Here is a 26,577-nt window from a genome sequence, read left to right on the forward strand (position 1 = left end):
TAAAATACCTTAAACATTTTGTCCAAAACAGCAAATTTTGTTTCCCAGAACATAGTGTATTCAAGAATCATATGTTCCATAGATGTTAATGATAATATATTTACATCCGTACTACTTCTAAATGCCCTACAGATTGTGGGAACAATAAGGTATTTTTCCCCAAGGAAAATGTTATCTTTTCCCCTCCCCGCCAAAAAAATACCGTAATCTGAAATATTTCGGACAAAATATTTCAATACAGAAATTCCACCATAGTTTTACACGAGAATTCTACTTCAGATGCCCTCAATTTGCTCTTATTAACCTCTGCTGTTCAGGCTCTGTTTCCCATGATCCACTACGGTCTCACTTATTTGTAAGCGGAGACTCTAATGCTCCTTCTGATCTTTTCCATCTAAGTGCAGACTTTTTCTGCCTATGGGCAGAATAAAATGTTTATATACATCAGGGCATGTGTGAATGTGCACTGCTAATACAAACAAAAATCTAGCTGTGGGTGTTCAGCTAATCAGCTAGTCAGTATTTGAATGTCTCCTGAGTAACCACACAAGCACATAATTTACAAGGAACACTGGTAGACTGTGCATCACGGGAATCCCATGGCTCCAGAGAGATAAAGTCTAATTAAAGATCATGGCCCATATGCAAGAATGAGAACATGAGGCAACTGAATTACAATTCCAATGAAGTTCTACCACGTCTGAAGCAAAATATATTTTGTTTTTCAGGTGAAAAAAAAAAATATAGGTTTTGGACAAAAAACTAATTTTTCTGCAAAGATTATACTTTTCATAAAGAAATTAATTTAACTGAAAACCCAATTTTCAATCAAAACTTGACAGAAATTTTTTGACCAGTTTTCATATGCACCCTTCCAAGCATCACTCTCTCCCATGGTTTCATGCCTATAAAGTCCTAAGGTGAGGTAATTAACAAGTGTAAAAGCTATTTTCCAAGCAGCAAAGCTCTCAAAGAAAAGTACTGAAAACCCCATCCTTTTTCTCCTCTTACATCCTTGTATTAGTATGAACAGAGTCCCAGCCAGCAATGACTAGGTGTCACATCAATATTAATTTTCAATTCATCTGCTTGCAACTGCATTCAGAGAACGGATACGAAAATTTACATGTCTGTGGCTGCATCCAGAATGGAAGTCCACTGTGCAATTTAATACAGTCATGTTTCTTTAAATACTTCATCTAAATGGCCATTGGTGGAGACACAGATAAATGTTTCCAACAAGGGGAAAGTTTGTGTCTTTTTTATTATTAATTATTGATTCAAGAAGGCCTGAAATGTTATTTGTTTTTAGTGTATTTCTCCTACTTGTTTTTACTTTTGAAATATTATAGATTCATAGAAATGGTAGGGCTAGAAGGGACCTCAAGGGGACCTCAATAGTCCACTTCTCTGCGCTGAGACAGTACCAAGTATGCCTAAGACCATCCCTGAGAGGTTTGTCTAACCTGTTGTTAAAAACCTCCAGTGAAGGTCCTCTGAAGCCTATTCCTGTGCTTAACTATCCTTATAGCTAGGGAGCTAATTACTTCTTTGGTGGATATGAAGAATAATTGATTATTATCCTCTTTATAACACTTCTTAATGTATTTTAAAAACTGTTATACCCCTTCCTCAGTCTTTTCTCAAGACCAAGCATACCCAGTTTTATTTAAAAAATCTTCCTCATTAAAGACTTAGAAAATATTACTTATTTTTTATTTTCTCCTCTGGACCTTCTCCAATTATTCACATTTTTCTTTAATATGACAACCAGAACCAGACACAGTACTCTAGTTGGGATGTCACCAATGCCAAGTAGATTGGGACAATTTCCTTCCTTATCTTATGCATAATACACCTAAGAACATACTAAGAATATAAGAGCAGTCATACTGGCTGTGTCTACACTGGCATGAATTTCCGGAAATGCTTAAAACGGAATACTATTCCGTTTTCAGTTTTTCCGGAAAAGGAGGGTCTACATTGGCAGGCTGCTTTTCCGGAAAAGCCCTTTTTCCGGAAAAGCGTCTGTGGCCAATGTAGATGCGCTTTTCCGGAAAAGAGCCCCGATGGCCATTTTCGCGATCGGAGCATTTTTCCGGAAAAGACTACTGGGCTGTCTACACTGGCCCTTTTCCAGAACAGTGTTCCGGAATAAGGACTTATGCCCGAGTGGGAGCAGAATAGTTTTTCCGGAATAGCGGCTGATTTTGTACAGTAGAGCATCGTTGCTTTTCCGGAAATTCAAAGGCCAGTGTAGACAGCTTGCAGCTTATTCCGGAAAAGCGGCTGATTTTCCGGAATAAGTGGCCCAGTGTAGACACAGCCACTGGGTCACATTAAAGATCCATCTACCCCAGTAGCCTGTTGTCCAACAGGGGATAATGCCAAGTGCTTCAGAGGGAACAGAACACGTAATCCACCCGTCACCCATTCCCAACTATTGGCAAACAGAGGCTGGGGACACCATCCCTGCCCATCCTGGCTAATATCATTGATAGATCTATCCTCCAGGAACTTACCTAATTCTTTTTTGAATCCTGTTATGGTCCTGGCTTTTATACATCCTCTGACAAGGAGTTCTGCAGGTTGATCGTGTGTTGTATGAAAAAAAAAATACTGTTTTGTTTGTTTAAATGTGCTGCCTGTTAATATCATTTGGTGACCCCTAGTTCTTGTGGTACGTGAAGGAGTAAATAACGCTTCCTTATTTCTCTACACCAGTCATGATTTTATAGACTGCTATCATATTCCTCCTTAATCCTCTCTTTTCTGATCTGAAAAGACCTACTCTTATGAATCTGTCCTCAAATGGAAGCGGTTCCATAGCCCTAATCATTTTGTTGCCCTTTTCTGAACCCTTTTCCAGTTCCACTATATCTTTTTTGAGATGGGGTGAACACATCTGCACCCAGGATTCAAGATGTGGGTGTACCTTGGATTTATAGAGACAATATGCTATTTTCTGTCTTTTCTATTTATCCATTTCTTAATTATTCGCAACATTCTGTTATCTTTTTTGGCTGCTGCACATATAGTGGATAGTTCTCTGAAAAAAAAAAATCCAGTATCTCTTTCTTGAGTGATAACAGCTCATTTAGAAACTATAATTTTATATGTACAGTTGGGAATATGTTGTCCTGTATGCATTTCTTTGCATTGATCAACACTGAAATTCATCTGCTATTTTTCTACCCAGTGACCCACTTTTCTGCTTTTTTTATTAGCCTTTTTTGCTTGTCATTGTTAATTCATTCCATTTGGGACCCACTATAATGCCCAATCCTAGTCAGTAGGACCACTTCCTAACTAGCCATTTTCCATTTTGTATCTGTGCATTTGATTTTACTTTCCTAAGCATAGTGTTCTATGCTTATTTTTGCTGAATTTCATCTTGCTGAGTTCAGACCAGTTCTCCAATTTGTCATGATCATTTTGAATTCTAATCCTTCTTCAAAGTGTTTGTAACCCTTCCCATTTCATCATCATACTCTCCACTCCATTTTTTTTCTGTAATTAATGAAAACATTGAATAGTACTAGACCCAGGACAAACCCCTGTAAGACCTCACTAGATACATTTCCCCCATGCCTAATTTGGCAACAAAGTTACTCCAAGTATGATCTTTCAACCACCTCGTAATAATTTCACTGAGATCAGCATTTCTCAAACTGGGGTCTGCAGACACCCAAGGGTTCACAAGGGAACTCAAAAGGCTCCATGATCAACTCCTTCCGCTCCTCTCCCTTTGCAGTGCATCTTGGAGCCTGGGGCTAAGGCAGGCTTACCTACGCTGGTTCTGGCTGGCTACCAGAAGCAGCCACTTGGTGCTGTAGACACATGGGTGGCTAGGGAGGCACTACATACTGCCCCTGTCCAAGTACCAGCTCCACAGCTCCCATCAGGGAGGAGGGGCATCAGTGACCGACAGCAGTCGTGGGGGCAGAGCCTATGGGCGCAGGGCTGCCCATTCCCCAAGGAGCCACAGGGACTTAGCGTCTGTTTGTTAGGAGCCATGGTAAGCACCCCTGGCATCTTGAACCCCCTGCATGCACTCCCTGCCCCCCATCTTGTGCCCCATCTCATACCTTGGTCCACAACAGAGCCCTCACCCCAACCCTCTACCCCTGTCTGGTGAAAGTGAGGGGAGACAAGGGAGAGCAAGCATCAGAAGGAAGATGGGATAGAGCGAGTAGAAGCAGTGGAGCGGGGTATGGTCCCTGAAATTTTTTAAATCAAAATGGGAATCCTCAGGTTGCTAAAGTTGGAGAACTTCTGACCCAGACCACATTTCCCTAGTTTGATTATGAGTGTCATGTGGACACATTGGAAGCAATCAGGGATTTGGCGCTCTCTTTTAGTGGTTAATCGAAGGACCGGTGTTCATTCTTCTTTGATACGCAGGATGTCATAGTCCTACTAGTTAACAAACTTCCACAGATCCTTCCAAGTTAAAAATCCATTTAGTTGCAATCAGTTATCTAAACCATCATGTAGAAAATGAGCAAGCAAACAAAAAGTTTGGAAGAAGCTGTGAGATATTCCAAGCTTCCTGTGTGCAGCTGAAAGGGGAACAAACAAATCGTTGCTTTTATTCGTTTCTGGGTCACTTTTAAGGCATACTCAGAAAATTAATTCTTGGATTGAAATTTTTCAAGCTTTCTGAGCCACAGAGTGATTTTATTTGTGCAGCGATTTAGAATATCCACATGGCTATTTTTTATCCTTGTCCGCCTTCTTGATACGTTTGTGGGATTGGCGATGAGAGAGAAGGCTCCAAAGTGTGGGTGTCCTGTTTTATGTGCTCCACTAGATTGACAACAGTAAGGGAAAGCTGGAGCCTTAACTATGACTGTGCTTGTTCTCATGGATCATGTCAAGCCTTAGAGTTGTTTTTAGGTTAATATATTTCATATCCACTTACCAAGCTAAAACCATTAATTTGTTGGCAGTGCTTAGTGTTTCCTTGCAAGCAAGTATGCACAAGATTACACTGGCATAAGTAACCAGCCTTACTGTACTCTGTGGACTATTCCTTGGTTAAACTGAAGATTGTTGTACCGGAAATTAAAATAGGGTTTTGTAAAATGATTTGGATTAACCAGATCTAACTGCACAACATTACCAAGCGGACAGACATTATTCAAGCAATAGCAATTTTATAAGGTATCTGTCATTGCCTATTGGGCAGCAGATGAGGACGATTGCAAGAATTCTGGGCAATCATCCAAGCTTCTTTTTCAATCTACTTTAGTTGCATGGCACTGTTAACGAGGGAAACTGAACTCCCAAGATAAAGTACATCTTCTGTTATGCACCAACATCATAAAGAGAGATTCCCCACACTTTAAAAATACCAGTTACACAAATGGCCATCATAGCTTTAGTTATTTTTAGAGCCCTGCATATCTGCAGAGAACTGCATCCATGGATGTGGATATCCATGGACTATTTCTGTGGATAGGGGAGTGCATACTCATGCAGGGCTCCTTCTCTCTCTGCCAGGCCACTGGGCTCAGGGGGCCATCAGCAGGAAAGGGGCGCAACAGATTTCCAAGCCTCCCTGCACACAGGTCCTGGTACCAGCCCTATCACAGCCCCTCTGCCTGGTGAGCACTGATCTGTGGAAGCCCCTGACCCCAGGTCCACTATGCTGCCTGCACCGTAAAGTGCAGCTGGGAACATGCTGAGGGAGGTAGCTGATCTCCTGGAGAGGAGGAGAGCTCCCAGCAAATCAGCAAGCTGCTGTGCTCAGAGAGGGGAGGGCTCTGCTCTGTGCAGCTGAAGCTGCAGGGGAAGTGTGGGGCAAGGCCCTCGGCACGGGTGGGTTCCTGGGCAGCAGGGCCACTCCCTGCTATGGGGATTGGAGCAGACAGGACTGCAGTAATGTGATGTGACAGGATGCCAGTGTTCACAAAGCCTCCTCTACCAGCAGCACTCACTGCAAATCCATTCCCTTCCCTCCACCTCTCTCAAGACCCTTGCCCTGACCTCATGCTGCCCCTTATTCCCACTCCCTGCTCTCACGCTGTCTGCCTTGTCCTTGCAAGACCCTGCCCCCATCCTCTCAAGATGGCTTGCTGTGCAGATGTGCCTGAAGGTAAAACCCAGATCACAGACTAAGGGTATGTCTACACTGCCACCCTAGTTCGAACTAGGGTGGCTAATGTAGGCAATTTGAAGTTGCAAATGAAGCCCGGGATTTAATTATCCCAGGCTTCATTTGCATCTTGCCGGGTGCCGCCATTTTTAAATCCCCGTTAGTGCGGACTCCATGCCCACGGCTACACGCGGCATGGAGTAGGTAGTTCGAATTAGGCTCTCTAATTCGAACTACCATTACACCTCGTTCCACTACCGTTCCACGAGGAGTAATGGTAGTTCGAATTAGAGAGCCTACTCGGTGCTGCGTATAGCCGCGGGCACGGAGTCTGCACTAACGGGGATTTTAAAATGGCGGCGCCTGGCAAGATGCAAATGAAGCCCGGGATAATTAAATCCCGGGCTTCATTTGCAACTTCGATTGCCTACATTAGCCACCCTAGTTTGAACTAGGGTGGCAGTGTAGACATACCCTGAATGACCAGTTGAGCCTGGTGGATGCGGATCCACATTTTTGTAGACATGCAGAACTCTTTTCATTTCCAGGGCAGCAGCACCTGTTGATGAAGGGCATCTTGGTTTCACAAATTCCCGGCATCCTTTTCTCCTGGCCGCTCCTGTTTTAATATGGTTTCTTAAACTGTTTCATTATGGTTTTTCTACTGTAAAAAAGGTTGGCAAAAATATATTGTGCCTAAGTTAACCTCCACAAGCTCAGGTCACAAAGACAGTAACAGCCGTCTCCAAACTCGTCCTAAAAAGTAAATATTGGATATGAAATGTAATTGTTTTAAAGCAAGGCGTAAAACAACCACACACACACACACACACACACACACACACACACACACACACACACACACACACACACACACACACACACACACACACACACACACACACACACACACACACACACACAACCAGGGGCTTGCACTTGCAGTTTCCTATTACAAAAGAACAAATGTACCTTTCTTACTACAGAAGGTTGCCAGAGAAGCGACAGAGCTCTTTTTCAGCAGCAATATTATTTTGCCAAAGAACCTCAGGTCAGAACAAGATATCTTAAAATCATGACTTAGCAGCAGACAGAGGAGGAGATAAAATGTTCAAAAAATATTTTAAATGAAATATAATGAAGTAACAGGCTCCTTCTCATCCTTACTTCCTTAACCAGCAAAAGAAAAATGAAAACAAAAATGGTTTAGTCAAAGGAGAAGTGAGGGGGTTTTTGCTTATTTGTTTTTACATCTCTCCCTCATCTCCCCTTCTTTAACTACAATAGTCCTTGCTCTACTATGCAGCCCACTCCTGCTGACACAGGTAGAGCAAGAGTTGTACCTGAAATGTTATCGCTATAATAATCTCAGCTTTACTGGCTTAGAAGTATAAATCTCACGGTTGCAACCAGTCTCTTGTGTGACAATGAATCCAGCCAAAGCACTGGGGCAGCTAATTAGAGCCTTGAGTAAAAAAAAAAGATTTGCAGCTCAGCCTGTGCAGACTATTATGCATCACGAGTACTGTATATAATAAACATTAAGAGCCAAATCCTGACAGATGCTGGGCAGCTGGAATCCCCAACGAAATCTGAGAGTTGCAGGCTCTCAGCACTTTGAGGGATTTCACCCAGGGCTTGCAAGACAGATTCCACAACTACTATATTTATATTGTATGTAATAAACACCATAGGTGAAATACTGTCCCCTTTTGAAATCAATGGCAAAACTCACAGGAATTTAAATTTGCCATACGATGCACTTTTACAAAACCTTTGGGGCAGAGAGGGAAAGAATGGACACATTCCCCCTGCAGTGTTTGCCACTAAACATCATGGTATTCTGTCAGCAAGAAACAAAATGAAACCAACTAACCTATTCCCCATGACACAACTGGAGAAAAGTGCAACACAGTGAAACGGTAAGTTTCATTTTTTTTAATTATTTATTTATGGTTTTAATGGTCCAAAGTATTATTTAGCAACAGAGGTAAGAAAATCTATCTTAAAAATACATAAGGTCAAATTCTTTGCTGGATTAACTGTGTGAAATTCCATTAGTACTAGCTATAATTTCTTCTTTGACAATGTCCTTTTAATTCAACTACTACAGTTTTCATAGATTCCAAAACCAGCAGTGACTATTATAATTTATCTTACTTTGTTGATAAGCACATGCTATAAAATTTCCCCAAAATAACTTGTAAAGCATATCTTTTAGAAAATCATCCAATCTTGATATAAAACTGCCAGTGATAGAAAATCTGTTATGACCCTTGCTACACGGTTCCAATGGTTAATTATCCACACCATTAACACTTTACACCTTATTTCCAGTCTGAATTTACCTAGCTTCAACGTCTAGTGTTATACCTTTCTCTGCTAGATGGAAGAGCCTTAACAAATACAGGCAGTCCCCGGGTTACGTACAAGATAGGGACTGTAGGTTTGTTCTTAAGTTGAATTTGTATGTAAGTCGAAACTGGCGTCCAGATTCAGCTGCTACTGAAACTGACCAGCGGCTGACTACAGGAAGCCCAAGGCAGAGTTGCTCTGCCCAGGGCTTCCTGGAATCAGCCGCTGATCAGTTTCAACAGCGGCTGAATCTGGACGCCTGGGACAGAGCAGCTGGGGCGCTGCCGGATAGGTCCCCTCAGCGCTGCGGGGACCAACCGGGCAGCACCCCAGCTCCTCTACCCCAGGTGTCCCCAAGTCAGCCGCTGCTGAAACTGATCAGCGGCTGATTCCAGGAAGCCCGGGGCAGAGCAACTCCCCCCGAGCAGATCAGGGAGACGCGGAGCAAAGCCACGGAGAACGTGGGCAGTGGGACCGCGGTGCGTCTGGGCAGTCCCGCCACCCGCATCCTCCGCAGCTTTGCTCGCGTCTCCCTGGTTTGCTGGTGGGCCCCCCCCCCCCCAGCATACCAGGGAGACGCGGAGCAGCTTTTCTCGCCAAGAAGGATGCGGGTGGCGGGACGCGGGGGCGAGAAAAGCCCCGTTCGTAACTACGGATCCGACATAAGTCGGATCTGCGTAACTCGGGGACTGCTTGTATTTGTTCCCCATCTAGATATGTAATCAAGTCACCTGTTAATCTTCTCCTTGTTAAGCTAAACAGATTAAACTCCTTGAGTCTACCGTTAAATCACTCTCATGACTCTTCTCTGAAGCCTCTCCATTTTGTGATGAGCATTCCTTTTAAATTGTGGACACCAGAACTAGACACACAATTCCATCAGTGATCCCACAATACTAAATGCAGAGGTAAAATAATCTCTTCAGTACTACTTGAGATACTTTGATCATGCATCCCAGGACCACATTAGCCATTTTAACCACAGTGTTGCATATATTCAGCTGATTATCTACCACAACTCTCAAATCTTTTTCAGAATTACTACTTTCTAGGATAGAGTCAGCCCTTATGTATGTATGGAACACATTCTTTGTTCCTAGAATGTATTAATTTACAATTAGCCATATTAAAATTCACTTTGTTTGCCTGAGCCTTGCTTACCAAGTAATTCAGATCACTTTGTATCAGTGACCTGTCCTCTTTATTATTTACCAATCCCACAATTTGTGTGTCAGCTGCAAAATTTCAGTGATGATTTTGTGTACGCATTCAGGTCATTGATAACATACGGCTGACAATCAATCTTTGTGGGATCTCACTAAAAACATATTTGTTCGATGATGATTCCCCATTACAATTACATTTTGAGACCTACCACTTGGCCAGTTTTTAATCCAGCTAATGCTGTCCCATGTTAATTTTAGATCTTTCAAGTTTTTTAATCAACATGTCATACAATACCAAGCCAAATGCCATACAGAACTCTGACATCAATATTATTACTTTTATCAACTAACTTTGTAATCTCAAAAAAAAAGACATGAAATTAATTTGATAGGATCTCTTTTCCATAAATGCATGATGCATGTTAATTGACATTCATTACATTATCCTCTAAATTCTATATTAATCAGGCTTCGTAGCAATTGCTCCATTATCTTTCAATGAAAACCCACCAAAAAAACTTCACCATTGTCTTTCCATCTGGATTTCTTTAGAATATAATCCCAGAACTAATGTGTAGGGTGACAGATGTTTGCATGCTAGTTCAATGTCTTAAAAAAAGGTCTCAAATTATCACTCCATTGAAACTCAGATATGTACATCTAGGAAACTTTTGTTCACCTCTGGTCCTCCTGACTACCATTTGTTTAATCATGGCAAGCAACCTATACAGCCATTAAAAACGGTGTTTAATTACCTTTCAACCTGACTTTTTTACCACTGTCTATTAAGGAAGTATTACACAGTTTGATCTCAAGTAATACTAGAAGACGCTTTATCTTTGCAGTAAACTATTGTAAGTGGTGCATATTGCCAGCCACGTCCATTGTTTTGACATGGGTTTTATATACACAAAAATGCATCCCATGTTCAAGAGGAAAAGGAAAATATTGATTAAAATTGTGATCTTGCAAGGTGCTGAACATCCACTGACTAATGGGTATAGAAGGCACTCAGCATCTTGTATAGTAATGAAGTTAGATCCAAACACATCTAAGATGATGCCAGAGTGTAAACCAGCTCAAGTAAAATTTCTGCAGTGGATCCAATTCCTAACGTAGACTGGACATACAGTCTCGTATAGTATAGTAACTTCCATAAAAATGGTAATAAGACGACATTATCTAGACCAATTTCCACAGAAAGCTGATTACATGGCATTGTGCCTGTACGTAGAGGGTGAGCAGGACTAAAAGTGCAAGAAATGGGGCATTCAAGTGTTCAAGAACAAAATATAATGTTACTCCCATTCACCTCACCTTCCATTTTGAGATGTGGGCGAGGGGGGTTTACTCATGCAGTCCCCCATTTTCTGCATCAATAAACTTTTTCTTCTTACATTTCCAATATTCATTATTTACAATGGGATTAAAATACATGTAAATCTATCACTACTCATTTTTATTAAATGAAAACAAACCAATGCTGGCAACCTAACACTCTATTCACTGCACAATAGCAAGCCACAGTGTAGGCACTTCAGAGGAGAAAAAAAAGGAAGGAAATACTTTGTTACGAACTTACAGAGAGTTCTTCTAAACAATTGGTATATGAATAAATGTAGGGTTCTTGAGAAATACTTTGGCTGTGTTGTTTTCAACTGTTGAGCAAGATGGTGTGTCTTCCTATAATTAAGGTTGCCTTCCTATACTGTAATGGTGATGGACTATTTTCTTACTTGGGATAATTACCTACTGTTTTATCACCAGAATTTCTATTTATTAGTATGGGCAATATAGCATGTTTTAAATCCTTTTCTCTTACATGTGCTTCTATGCCAGCAAAAAGAGTCCAGACAGCTAAGCACACTTATGATTGTTATATAAAAATAATTGCACTCTCCCTCCTTCCCATACTCTATCCAGTTTTTTTGGGGGGGGGGAGTGAAATGAGTTAGCTAGAATACTGTATATATTGAATATCAAAACTTACAGGGAAAACACACAGCACTTAGTAATATGCTGAAAAAGATTCAGTACATTTTAATAAAAAAGAACACACTGTATTGAGATATATTTACATAAGAAGTAGGCTTTGCATTTTTTTCATATTTCTCTGTTTAGAAAGTAGTATTAGAAAATTAAAAAGTTTTTTTTAGAGCTATAAATCCAGAGTGCTTAGATTTAGGGCAAAGGATTGTCTTTGGTTGTGTGTACACAGAATCCTTAGCACAATAGGGCCTCCATCCTTTAGGGGGGGGGGGGTCGTCTAAGATACCATTATATGTAAATAACAGTACTTGAGATTTCATAATCAAAGAAACGCCATTAAGGCTGCAGCTGCCTTAGCACCATTACCACCACAATAAATAAAGTCTTACCAGTACTGATGTATCCATTCCAACAGGAATTCAGCCTGCTATCTCTAGAAACTCCTTTTTACCCCTTCATCGTTATGAAAAGTATACCATAAGCCCTCTCAAAAAACTGTCAAACAGATGTCTTTCGCAGCATGCCCAAAAGATCAGAGTTCTGTTTATTTTGGATCAAGTTGTGAGGAAGAAAGTTCAGATCTTCTGAGCTTTCAGTGAACATCTCACCAGCTGCCCTCCCTTTTATAATTAGGGGGATGCAGTTCAGGTGCCCCTCCTGTCGGCTACTGTGGCAATATGACATGGCGAGAGAGGCCATCCTTCAGGTAGGCCAGATCCAGGCCAGTTAAAACTTTCTGGGTCTCAACCCACAACTTAAGCCCTACCCAAAAGCAAACAGCAGATATATCAGATACCAGAGCACTGCAGCCATGTGCTCCTAGCAAGAAGTCCCACTCAACAAACAATCGATTCTGCAGCAGGTTCATTCCCTGGATTGTTTTCTTTAGTAGTCCTGTCACAGATCCTAGCCAGTGCTCCCTGCTGGCACTACCTTGGACTCCTGTGAAGAGAGTCCAAGCCTTTGTGCTCTGCGCTCCCTGAGGTTTGCTAGGCTTTTACAGTCTCTGCAAGTAGAGTTGCCAGATGGTTTCAACAAAAATATCAGACACACTTGACATTAACTCACAATCTACATTACATCCTATTTAGAAAATATCGGACATTTATATTTTCTCAATTTGTTTCCCAAACAGAAAGTTCAAATACTGGACCGTCTGGTTCAAAACCGGACACCTGGCAACCCTACCAGCAAGCGGCAGCATCCCTTGGACTCTCTGGCACTTTTCTACACACTGACTTTCAATCTGCTTCTACTTCCCAGAAATGAAGCTCCTCAGCCCACATGCCCCAGGTCTCCATGGACTAGCACTGAGCTCCCAAAATACATCAGTTATGTAACTATACTTGTCCTCCCAGAAAGTATGATGTTCTTGGTTTCACATGAACTCTATATTATAGCTATTGCATACCCATCAAAGTCAACACACACTCATACATCTTGCACTAACACCTGTATACTTTTTTATATTTAATCATGTGAAGCATGGAAGAGTACTGATCACACCAAACAATAAACTCATGTCTCTGTCTCAGTTTCATTACCACTCCAGGACATTCTTTAAACTGGACTCAGAGTCTCTTGGATTGTCCTGAGTCCTTGGGGCCATCTGGACTCAGAGGAGGGCAATGCCTTGATGCCCCCTGAGCTGTTACATGCTGGTTGTCTTCACCTTCAGCATCTCTTGACCATGCTTTTTCTCTTACCCCAAGCTTCCTCTCCCTGTCTGTCTTTATTTAAATCCCTACTGATCAGCTGGTCTGTTATTCTACTCCTCAGAAGTGTTCACTTCTGCTACCTTCACTCCTCCTTTCACGGGAATCAGATAAACTGGTTTTGTATAGATTCAGTTCGTCCTTCGCTCCCAGATATTTCCACCTGAATAGGAGAAGTACGTTCTAAACACCCTCAGTTACAGAGGTAGGTAGTCACTTTTTGTCAAGGTCCAAATTTCTTGGTCAAAGTATAATCAGGGGTCAGATTCCAGAAAAACATTTTTGCACCAGAATAACAATACTACTAATAAGTAAATACAAAGATTTTGTGGCCTGCTCAAAAGTGTCTGGTGGTCCTGATTTGCCACACAGTCTAACTGTTGGCCACCTCTGTCCTATTGTATCTGTCCAGTACATGTCTGTTATAGCAACAGATGGTCCTCATATATAGGCATTGATGATATAGCAGTTTATCATAATACAATTTTACAATATCTGTCACAATTCAGACAGCAACCCAAAAACGAACATAAAATACATTACAACAGTTTAATCCTGAGCTGCAACATCAAGACATGCAGCCTAAAAGAGGTGGCAACCTCCCAGATGCTGGAAGTCTCAAAGCAACCCTAAGTTGTGAAACTAGTTACGAATGGCAGAACTTCAGTGACTCTCAAAAATTCTCTGCTCCACTGAACTTTCACTAAGCAAAACACTGCAAATGGAAAACCACAGCCAATGGGAGCCACGTGGTTCCGTGGCTGCAGAGCCAATAAGTGAACGAATCGGAGCTTCCTGGTAGCAGCTTTCTTATAGTGAGTCTGCAAACCACTTTGAGAAACACTGCCCTATATCAGCCAAGCTAGTAGGTGATACAGGAGTTTGGTACATCAGCTCTGCAACCTCTCCCAGGCCAGCTGAGAATTCTGCCAACAGCTTGCTTACACTGCCCTTAGAGTATAATGTTTCTGTCCTAAGGAAGAGACAGAGAGAAAGCCATATTAACTATGATACCCAATCCAGCAACTCAGATGCACACAACTAATAAAGAGCCTGAGTAAATGAAGGAGCCAAAGACTTCATATAAATTTACAGTATGAAAGGCAACACAGCATACAGAGCAGAAGTAATGCATAGTCTATTATTTATACACACTCACACCAATCGGTAGTATATGTGACTACTTTATCAATCCAATTGTGAGCAATTTGTGATACATTACATTTTTAGAGTTACTTTAATGAGATTAAGTTATGTAAATTTGATGATAGAAAATAGTGAGTTAAACACTGCAATATTAATAACATATCTATTTAAAAAGCAAACAAAACAAAAACAAGGCCAAGCCCAAAGAAACAGGACAGATTCTAGAAAATGTGGGATTAAAACAGCAATATGGATTCAGAAGTGTGCGTGAGTTTACATTTGCATCACAAAATCATGGTGGAAAAAACACATTGTTTTCTAACCAAAGAATCATATATATTAGAAATTTTTTCAATGGAAATATACTGACAAGTCAGACAGCTGGAAGTGCACCATGGAACTCTATAGTTGCTGTTATGATCACAGCATCATTTGTTTAGTTTTGAATGCAGGGATATCTTGGAAACACAAAATAAAATTTAAGTGAAGAGCACGTGTTTTTGACAACTCCTCAGACCCTGAGTGAACTTCCCTAGTCATCAGAGTCATCCTGACAGTCTAGATTCTTGATTAATGAATGAGTTCATTTCATTTACTCTTTAAAATAGATATTTAGCTATCCACTCCTGACATGAGACTAAACAGAAGAATACCCTTTATTTTCATTCCTTCTACTATTGTAATGCAGGGACCACATATGGAATGTATCCCACTGTGATTACATTGTTTTCTGAGTTAATTTAATTTCTACTAAATTAAGAAGTGGGAGGAGGGAAGCATCAGATTTTGTGGGGGGGAAATGTTGGTAGTTATATCAATTAACCATAAATTAAGTTCAGACTCCATTAGAACTAGTATTGAAAATGATAACTGGAGGGAAAGCATGGCTTGTAAAGACCATATATAGGCTTTTACTGAGGATATGTGTCTTAATCGCTGTGGACCCCAGTGCATGTGGCTTTAGATTTTGGGAGTTTGAGTGTAAATGTTGCGATAACTGTTTATTACAAGTGTATGTTGGCTCTACAGTAATCTAGTATCTAGAGGTGGTGCAGTCATATAGACAGAGGGGGAAAATGTATACAGAAACTTCTAAACACAAAACCTCAGCCCTGAAAAGCTTTGTTCATGTGACAAATATTTAGTCACTAGAGCAGACCACACTGTAATCGATGGGACTCTTCATTTAAATACGGACTTCTCACTTGAGGATCAATAGGCCAATATATTTAGCTGGAAATTCAGGTAATTAAAATGCTATTTATTTAGGCCAAATATAGCAGTGGCTGTGGCTATAGAAGAGTTGCCACATTTAATTATAGAACAAAATGAAATACTACAGTGATGCACAGCACCCAGAAAACCAAGCATCGTAGAATGCACAGATTATTATGTAACCAAAGACCCACTCCTACTCGCACTGAATAAAGAATATGCCAAAGGTCCTGTTGACTCCCACAGAGAAAATCTTGGCTTCTAGCATGAGAGTTTGTTTTGCCCTGCTATACACATATACAAGAGCCAAAATGATACCACGCAGATTTTAGCAATATCCAAAAATATATATATTAAACAGAAGTTGAACAAGAAAAACCAATAATAATCAGGCTTTTCTAGGACATAAAACAGACATTAGGTCATATGTTTTTTGTTACATGGGTCAAAGGAAGCATTTGAGGATAAGATAAGGTGCCTATAACTTTTTTAATCTCTCTGTTCAATTTGAATTGATGTCTTAAGTGTACTAAATCCAGCTTATATGAAATCTTTTTTTCTTTTTAATCTTGTCTGACCTGAAATGGAAAGGCTCCAAAGCTTTCCAACCCTACGATTTTGGTTTATACTAAACCTTCTATCTAAATTGTCCTCTACAATTCTAACACAGTCCTTGCAAAGAACACACTACTATGAAACTATGCTGTATTTATTCAAGAAAAATGTCAACCTGATTATGAAAAACAATTGATGGAAATAAATATAATGACCTTTGATATTCAGAATTATAAATGTGCTCCAACTATCTAGAGTAAAAGCCTTCTGTCTCAGAACCAGCACTCCATAAATTAGAACAAAAATAGACTATCCTAAGCAATTTGGCCACAGAAGAAAATCTATTAATGACCATGTGTTTCTCAAATGAGCACTACCCCTTACTTTGTTTTGTGATTTCTGTTTCTTAAAAACAAAACCCCAGACATTCTCAAATAGTTACAGAAGCAGAACCACTGAATACAATGGCAACTTTGTCACCTGACTCCACAAATGAATTTGGCTCAAACTATTTAAAACTTAACTTACGAAACCCCTAGCCTGATTTCGTTCAGAGTTTCTACAACAATGAGGTTTTTACAATCAAATCCTTTACGTGTTTGCAGTGACAGTTCAGGGCATGTCTTTCCTTGTGGTTTTTCATAAATTCTTATCTCCAGCATAAATTAAGTCCTTGTTACCAAATTTATATAAAGTTCAAAAGTATGAACATTCTCGTCAGTCTCTTACTGGTGCTGCTGCTTATCTCTCTCATACACACAAGGCGGGTTAGGTTACATAGTACAGGAGGCTCCCGACTTGCGACGCGATTGGTTCCGCACGAAGCGTCACAAGTTGGGGGCATCGTAACTCGAACCCTCATTTACGACAGGCGCCATGTGCAGTTGTAAATGCGAGCCAAGGATGTAAGTGCGGGGGGTCGGAACTGGGGCAGCTACAAGTCAGAGGCCTCCTGTACACTCAAAAGCTTGTCACTTTCACTGGCAGAAGTTAGTCCAATAAAAAAAAAATTACCTCACCCACCTTGTGTCTCTAATATCCTGCAACCAACATGGCTACAGCACTTCATATGCACAAAGACTTTACATGTCCAGAGAAAGATAGGCAGTCCTGGATAACTTCTCTCAGCCCTGGTGTATGCTCGGGAGTTATTTTGAACCAACCCCCCAGTGATAGAAATGTAGCCGTGTTAGTCTGGTGTAGCTGAAACAAAAAACAGGACTATGTAGCACTTTAAAGACTAACAAAATGGTTTATTAGGTGATGAGCTTTCGTGGGCCAGACCCACTTCCTCAGATCAAATAGTGGAAGGAAATTGGCACAACCATATATACCAAAGCATACAATCAAAAAAACAAACATATATGAAAAGGACAAATCAAATTTCAGAACAGAAGGGGGATGAGGAGGGAGGTAAGTGTCTGTGAGCTAATGATATTAGAGGTGATAATTGGGGAAGCTATCTTTGTAATGGGTAAGATAATTAGAGTCTTTATTCAAACTTAGGCGTAAAGTGTCAGTTCAGAGGATTCTCTTTCAAGTCTGGTGTGAAAAGGTCTTTGAAGCAGGATGCAGATAATCAAGTCATTGAGACAATGCCCTTTCTGGTTGAAATGGAAGAAACTGTTTTTTCTTTGTGATCCTGTCTAATATCTGTTTTGTGGGCATTGATCCTTTGGCGAAGTGTCTGAGACATTTGTCCAATGTACATAGCAGACGGACCCCCAACCCCATGATGGTTTTCAGATAAGATGTGTTACTGAACCTCCAGTTCATCCCTGATGAAATTCAGACAGTGCAAGACAAAAAAAAAATCACAAAGAAACAATAGCAATGCAAATGCAAATAATGTAAATATCAGCAATTACACTTATCTGCAATTTTCCTTTTGTGTTCGCATCATTTGTTAGGAATATACCAATAATGAGAGAAAGAACCTCATTATAAACAAGTTACTCTACAATAAATTAAAATGGAACAACACTATCTCAGTGAGACATACACATAGTACCAGGGACAAAGAGGGACAAACTCACACAAGTGAATGACATGAAACATACAAACTTAAAGAAATAACTGAAAATAGCTATACAGCTAAACAACTTTTTTAAGGTAGTAAAAACGACTAGTTATATATTGTTCAAAATCGAAAGTATAAACCTCATTTGCTATTATACTACCACATACAGAAATTCGGATTACTTACAATAATATAAACATTGTGTTTATTAGTACTTAACACAGATGGACTTCATTGTTGATTCACACTATATCTCTTAATGACAAAGAAATAAAATAAGTTTGGTAGGAATTCCTAACACAACAATAACTTTAACCACTTCATAAAACTTAGACTAATAAGCATTTAAGTCACTGTTCACTGGTGACTGAAAACCAGTGGGAGAATCAACAGAATTAGCACAGGAACAAAAGGGAAAGACTTTCACTGTCAATTTCTTTCTGTTATTAGAAACACAATCTATAAAAATTTAATGTACAGTAAAGGTCTCCCTGGAATTTTTTTTTTTTTTAAACCACACATTTCTCTCTCAGAGAACATCTATCTCAGAGACTGAGAACAACAAAGCAGCACATTAGAATGAACCAGATTCTCTGAACTAAACCAAATGTCTCCCAAAAGAAAAGAGAAAACCTTCAACATCACTATTAATATTTTCATCTAAAATTCACTCCAATGCAGCAAAGTTCCACTCTAATTTACTTTTTGACAGACCTCTCTATTATAAAATCTGAGCCTGAATGATGCTTGTTTTCAAGATCGCTCATGTTTTATTGTTTTGTTAATTTATTAAATGAATAACCACTTCTTTTTAGGAATGGGCCACTTTTTTCTTTCATAAATCCACTTATTTCCATAATCAATGGAAAAAGAACAGTGTTACGTCTTGTTTAAGCTAAGAGGTAAATATTTTCCTTTGTCTACTGGTATTTCCTTCCAAGATTGTTCTGTACGGGTTGGGGGCACGGGGGAATAGAGCTACTTCATTACACTGGCACAGAGCCAGAGACCTTTCTTAGATTATATGCAGTTCACTAAAACGTATGTTAACTACAGGAGGAAGTGCAAAAGGAGAATGACTGCATAAAACACCAGATTATTTTAAAATAAAGGACAGGATGGTTAAATCCAATTAAGTCTTTATAATCCCTGCACTTCAAATGAAATTAGGGGGCTATAATGCATGTATGACACACACTTCTATGAAATGCTGAATGTCTTCAAATTCTACAGCAATACATGGAAGTTGACGATGCTTTGTTGTTAAGGATGTAAGGAACTGAAGGTACCGGGATTACTTATACACCACATATTTGTAATGTCCCATTATCAATCAACATCTACACCTAAAATAAATGGAAAGTGGAGGACAACAGGGTCAGAATCAAGGTTGGTTGGTTAGGTATTCTGATTTCATAATGTCTGTGTAACAATAGCTTTAACTCAGAATTTTCAGGCTTTCAATATTACTAGATTTAAATATTCTAATAGCATTGTTTTAATTAATTGATGTCTGTTTGCCTTAAGTGACAGTGTGAATTTCCTCTTCCCCCACACAAGGAAATTTAAAAACATTTACTAGGGGGCTGCACCCCTGGCTCGCTACGCTCATCAACCGCCCCCCCTCCCTCTCTAGTCGCTTTCACTTCACTGAGAGAGCCTGTTGACGCTGATGAAGTGATTAAGTCATTCTGTCACCTGGCAGTGTAACAATATGGCTTTTCTGTAGCCAGGTTGGAAGGCCTGTGCTAGGCCTGAACCAAAGCCGCCTTCTGCAGCCAGACTGAAGAGTAGCAGCCATTACCTTAAGTACTGGAGTCACATACTCACAGTTCCATCTGAATTGTATTAAAAAGTGTCACACCAGGCTGTGAGGAGGGGACTTTGCCCTGATAGCTCCCCCACTGTCACCAGCTAAAGAAACAGATGCCAAGATGGGTAAAGAAAACTTAAGTGACACCATTCTGTCTGGCAAGAAACTTCTTATCAATAGAGAATGGTGTGGAATCCTCATTCTATGACACTTTCCTATTGTTTGACTGTGTGATCTCTGGTTTGTAACTGTTTCTGTCCGTTGTATAATTAATTTTGCTCGGTGTAAATCAATTAAGGTGGTGGGGTATGATTCATTAGGTAATTTTGTTATGATTGGTTAGTAAAATTATACTAAAATAATTGGTTAAGGTATAGCTAAGCAAGTCTCAGGTTTCATTATATAAACTGGGGTCCAAGAAGGAGATCAGGAAGAAGAAGATCAGAAGGAAGAAAAGGCTGGAAGAAGACCAGGAGGAAGGGGAAGACCTGGAAAGAAGAACTCACTCCGAGACACAGCCTAAGACCAGAGAGACTGATATTGCCTGGCCAACAGGGGAAGTCTGCCTGACTATCAGGATTGGTGAGCATGACACTGTGTGCTTAGCGTGTGTATTCTGTTTGTTTGGGAATTGTCAATAAATAGAGGATAAGGATATTACTGTGTGAGGCTCTTTCAGTGGCTAAAGATCCTGCAAATCCCACAGGAAAATGTGCCCTGAACCCTAGGAATTGGGTCAGGGTGGGTGTATAAATTGACAGGGTTGCACCTTGAGCTGTAGGAACTGGGTAAAGGTGTGTGTCCCTACAGTGTGGAAGGGATAGAGAAATTTGTGCGGGTAACAGCAGGAACATTCTGTTACCCGGTAGGAAAAGCTTTTACATACAGAGAGAGAGGAGAAAACTATAAATACCTACCTGGAAAACAAATATTTAATTGATTGAAAATAAGGAATACGTTTTTGACAGTGAGGACAATCAACTGCTGGAAAAATTTACAGGAGTTATGGTACATTCGCCATCACTTGCAATTTTTATAACAAGATTGAATGTTCTTCTAAAACAGAGACATTAGGAATTGTTTTGGGAAAGTTCCATGGCCTGTACTACCCAGGAGGTCCAACCAGATATTCACAATGGTCCCTCCTGGCCTTAGAATCTCTGAATTTATAACACTATCAAAAGATTTCCTGGGGATTTTCCCAACCCTTCGCTCCCACAGACTTCACTCATCAATGTGTTAAGAAGTATAACAGACAATTAATATATTTCCTACTATTAAGCTATTTTGCTTAATTACAAATGTGATATAAAGCCATCATAATATGCACAATGAATACATGAACGTGAAAAACCTCCTGTGAGCAGGGTGGATAGTTATGTGGAAGTATGCGTCTTGAATGTCGAGGGCTGGGAACTAGTTCCCCTCATCCAGGGCAGGTATGATGGTTCCTAAAGTCATCATCCTGAATTTGTGGTTGCAGATGACCTTGTTGAGTTTCCTGTGATCTAAAATGGGCCTCCACCCCCCTGTCTTTTTGGAAGTAAGAAAGCAGGTTGAGTAAAACCCTTTCCGGTGAAATTCGGGAAGAACCAACAGTATGACACCCCCCCAACCTGAGTAGTTTTTGTACGGTTGCTTGTATAAGGGATTGATGAGAGGTGACCGTGAAGGATAGGTAGGGGGGCTGGAGAGAGGGCATGGAAGTGAAGGGGATTATATAGCCTGTTTTGAGAATCTCAAGGACCTATTGGTCTGTAGTAATGAGGTCCCAATGATGGTAAAAGGGCCTCAGGCGGTGGTGGAAAATGTAAGGATTGTGCACTGGTTCCATGGGAAGGTCGCTCAGACCCTCGGCCATACCTTCAAATCTGCTGTTTTGCTGCTGCCAGCTGAGGGGCAGATGACAGAGTACTGAGCCCTTCTCCTGTTAGGTCGTTGTTTGGACTGGTGCTCAAATGGCCTCTGTTGCTGTCTCTGGTAGGAGCTCTCTCTCAGTCTCCGATAGAGAGTGAACCTTCTTCTCTTATTAGGCGGTGTGTACATGCCTAATGTCCAAAGCGTTGTGCAAATCCGTTTTTGCAACCAAGAGCTGATTTCTGTTGAACGGAAGCTCCTCTATCTTTGTCTGCAGCTCACGTGGAATGCCTGATGATTGTAGCCACAACGTGAGATATATAACAACTGCTGTCACAATAGCCCTGGCTGCCGTGTCCGCTACGTCTGTTGAAGCTTGCAGCACCATTCAGCCGACTGATTGGCCCTCCATTATGGATTGGAGCTGTGGCCTCTTTTGCTCAGGGAGATCATTTAGGAGCTCCTGTAGCCTGGTGTAACTTGTGTGATCGTAGTTGGCAAGCAGGGTAGCATAGCTAGAAATTCAGAACTGCAGAGTGGTGGTGGAGTAAACTTTCCTCCTGAAAATGTCCAGTTGCTTAGGATCTTTGTCTTGGGGCATAACTTTAAATTGTGGCTGTCTGGAACAATGATGGACAGCATTTTCCACCAATTAATTAGACGAGGAGTGTGAAAAAAGAAAATCCATTGCCTTAGCCAGGACAAAATATGTTCTCTGCGCCCTGAAATTAATGGCAGGGAGAGGCCAGTGTCTGCCATCTAGTTTCGGATGGGTTTATTGATTGGTAAGGAGGAGGTGATGGGTTGTAAAATTTTGAGCAATTTATGCTGTATCTCTTATACTTCCTTCAGCGAGATGTCTTGAGATTGTGCCACCCTAAAAATATTTTTCTATTAATAGGAAACACACATGCAAAACTTCTTACAAAGGGATTTTTTCCATGTCAGACTAGATACATAACCAGAGTTAGAATGGAAAGCAAGTCACGGTTTTATTTATATGAAGTTTAAAAACAGTGACTACATAATACAAAAATAAAACTTTTTAAAGAAAAGAGTCTGATAAGATTCTGCTCCTATTTTCATCAATAGCAAAACACTCGTTGATCTCAATAAAGGAACTTCAACATGTGCTGAAAGATTTCAAGTGCCTGAATGAAGGGCAGTTTTTAAAAATAGGGTAGCACTTTTGACAAGCATATAAGAAATCCATGATAATCCCAGTTTACGTTCAAAGTAGGCAGAGTTTGTTTGTCCTCTCAGTGGAGGCTAGAGTCAGTGTCTTTATTTTGCATTTTGGGAGACTCCATAGACAAACAGCAGAACAAATCTTTATTCTGGGGCCAGATTAAAACTGCTCTTCAACTGTTTTGAAAGACAGTTGAATAACTGGACAGAAGGATGACAGAATGCTCCCAACGAACCTAATGTCAATGAATGCAAGAGGAGATCTTTATTTAAATAAAAATGTAATTGGCAAGGACACTGAGTCAACTGAACTGCTTTGATTCGGGATTTAACTAAAATGGTGGCAATATCCAATCCAGCAGGTTAGGGTAGAGAGGGCTCCAATTTCCCTCCAAACTGATTTATTTCTTTGGAAGGGGTTCTGAAGGATACATCTTTCATGAAAAGAAGTTATTGTTTATAAAGATGTAATTTTTTACATTTTAGTGTGCAACAGTCAACTTCAAGAATTTACATAAAATACATTTTTACAAATGCTAAAAACCTTCCTGTCTAAAAATATTAAATTACTGTTCACATGTCTAAGAAAACCTTTTCATGTAAAGTCATAAAGATGAATCCTGGAAGAAGTCATGGCTGCCTACTTATCTCTCTCTATATATAAAAAAGTTTTTCCTGCTGGACGACAGAATGACATCATCACATCATCAGAGTCAACAGGCTCTCTCCACAAAGTGAAAGTGGCTAGAGAGAGGGGGTAGGCGAACGTAGCAGGCAGAGGGCATAGCCCCCTACGAAACTTTAAAGTGAAAAAATAAAGCTAGATATTAGGCATGGCAATAGAAACATTGGGCACAAACATAGTGTTACTATTAATGTGTCACAATTTACTGAAAGGAACATCTCATTAATGTGACGATATATCTGAGTGAGATAAAGAAGTGACTCTTCTGAATCTCTTCTAAGTTTATGGAGGACTGGTACAGCTAACAGCTCTGGTGCTTGTGTATCTCTTTTGTGTAATCAGAATATGCAAAAACCCACCACCTTAAAATTCCAAGTCAGTAATGCAGCCACCAGCCAATAGTAATAAAAGGTATAAATAGAAAGACTGTATATGCATACAGCCTCTGTTACCTAAGAAGGCCACATTTCACCACTGAGGAGGTAAGTATGGAACCAAAATCTATGTTAATTGGCAACACATTTTCACGTCTCTGAACCAAGAGAGAAAGAGAAATTTAGAGAATTTTGTGCAGTCTCATCTCATATTTCATCTTTAGACTCTGTTGCTATGTGCACCATTGGAGATAATGAAAATCGAGAAGAGGTGGCAAAGGACAAATACTGACAGAAAATTAAGAAATTATTCTGACTCACCTATATGATAAAGTCCTATCCAGTCTGTTGGGTCAACTTCTTCTTTAATATCCCAAAAAATTATAAGGTTCTGAGATTGCCCCAGGGTGTATTCGTACATACTTGCTGTCAAACTAGAGCGGCTGTCTGAGGTCACTAGATCTGTGTCACTGTTGGCACGCTGTAAATTCATGTTTTCAGGTATGGTGCCCTGAGATGCCAGACTCTGTAGATTCTCTGGGCTCAGAGTATACCGTAGCTGAGGATTACGACGTCGCACAAAAAGCAGATGTTCTCTGGCTGAATTTGCCATCTTGTCCCTCTCTGGTCAGTCTATATTAAAAACTTCTCACTACAGATCTGCAAAGAACAGAGAGACATGAAGTGTTAGAGCTGAAAGATGGGATACTGGATCAAGCTCTACATGGAAAGAACTTGGTTTAAAGGTTTCTTGACCTAAGATTGCCCCTATAATAGTCCCACTTGGATGAAATAAAACTCATCGTTCATTAATTTACCACTGATACAATCTAAAGATACTATTCAATACACTGAAAAACTGAGGCACGTTGCATGAACTACTTGTGGCAGTCTTGCTGGCACTGAGAATCAAACATGCACTTTGTATTAACAATTATGCACCAAGAAACCAACAGGGAGCTACTGTGCACAGACTAGAAAAAAGTGGAAACCACAAAATATCCTGAGCAAACAATGAAGATTTAGTACTGGATTAAGTCTGACACAGGCTCAGAGTACATGGAGATAACAAAGTCCTTTTTTAGGTAAACAATTGCAACAATATATATCTATTTAGAATAGTACCTAGTAGTAGTAATAACTTTTTTAAACTAATGAATCAGAAAAGTAATACAGTTCTACAGTAATACAAACATTAGACAGAATATATACAGGCAGTCCCCGGGTTACGTACAAGATAGGGACTATAGGTTTGTTCTTAAGTTGAATTTGTATGTAAGTCGGAACTGGCTCCAGATTCAGCCGCTGCTGCTGAAACTGACCAGGGGCTGACTACAGGAAGCTGGAGGCAGAATTGCTCTGCCCCCAGCTTCCTGGAATCAGCCACTGATCAGTTTTAACAGCGGCTGAATCTCGAGCCTGGGACAGAACAGCTGGGCTGCCAGGTAGGTCCCTACAGGACCAACCGGGCAGCACCCCAGCTGCTCTAACCCAGGGTCCACAACAAAAGCCTGGTCTGCTGGGGCCTCCACCTCCCCGGCTTTGCTCCAGGTGTCCCTGGTCTGCTGGAGACGGTCCCCAGCAGACCAGAGGCACCGGGAGCAAAGCGGCAGCGGCGGTGGGGTGCCGCGCCTCTGAGGCTTTGCTCTGGGAGGCGGAGGGGTCCCGCGCCTCTGAGGCTTTGCTCTGGCAAAGCCTCAGAGGCGCGGCACCCCGCCGCTGCTGCCGCTTTGCTCCCGGTGCCTCTGGTCTGCTGGGGACCGTCTCCAGCAGACCAGGGACACCGGGAGCAAAGCCGCAGCGGCGGCGGGGTCCCGCGCCTCCCCGGCTTTGCCAGAGCAAAGCCTCAGAGGCGTGGGACCCCTCCGCCCTCCCCGGAGACGGTCCCCAGCAGACCAGGGGCACCTGGAGCAGCTTTTCTCGCCCCGGAGGTCGAGGTGGCAGGACCGCTGCGCTCTGGGCGGTCCCGCTGCCTGTGAGCTCTGGGGCAAGAAAGCCCCGTTCGTAAGTGCGGATCCGACATAAGTCGGATCCGCGTAAGTCGGGGACTGCCTGTATATATATATATATAGTTTCAGCAAGCACATAGCACCACAGCAAAGTATTTTTTGTTAAAGTCTAGAGGAATCTAAGAGGGGAAAATAAGGGTTCTGAGATTTCTCTAGATAACAAATATGTCAATTCCCTGAGTGAGGTACTGTAGAGGTAAGGACAGAAGTTAAATTAGTCTATGTCAGTGTGTCTGCCTAATTAGATGTTTTTCTTTTGGCCTAATCTAAGAATAGACACTTCATGAATTCAATGGTTCCCATCTGATCCAGAAAGGATCTTCTCCAGAAAGGATATATCCAACATGATATTAACCCATTATTAATGGGAAAAAAGGCTGCACAAATTTC

General features: G+C 40.9%; 1 protein-coding gene across 3 annotated transcripts in view; it reads right to left on the reverse strand.

Annotated features, from left to right (window-relative positions):
- Positions 1–26,577, reverse strand: part of HECW2 (HECT, C2 and WW domain containing E3 ubiquitin protein ligase 2) — a 263,367-nt gene that overhangs the window by 165,453 nt on the left and 71,337 nt on the right. For all 3 annotated transcript variants that reach the window (XM_075934227.2, XM_006117907.5, XM_089779881.1), the window contains exon 2: positions 24,500–24,838. In XM_075934227.2, the coding sequence (XP_075790342.2) occupies positions 24,500–24,791 (292 nt within the window). In that variant the 5' untranslated portion in view covers positions 24,792–24,838. The remainder of the gene's footprint in view (positions 1–24,499; positions 24,839–26,577) is intronic.

The sequence above is a fragment of the Pelodiscus sinensis genome, chromosome 7 (assembly GCF_052426305.1).
Source record: "Pelodiscus sinensis isolate ZL-2025 chromosome 7, ASM5242630v1, whole genome shotgun sequence".
NCBI lineage: Eukaryota > Metazoa > Chordata > Testudines > Trionychidae > Pelodiscus > Pelodiscus sinensis.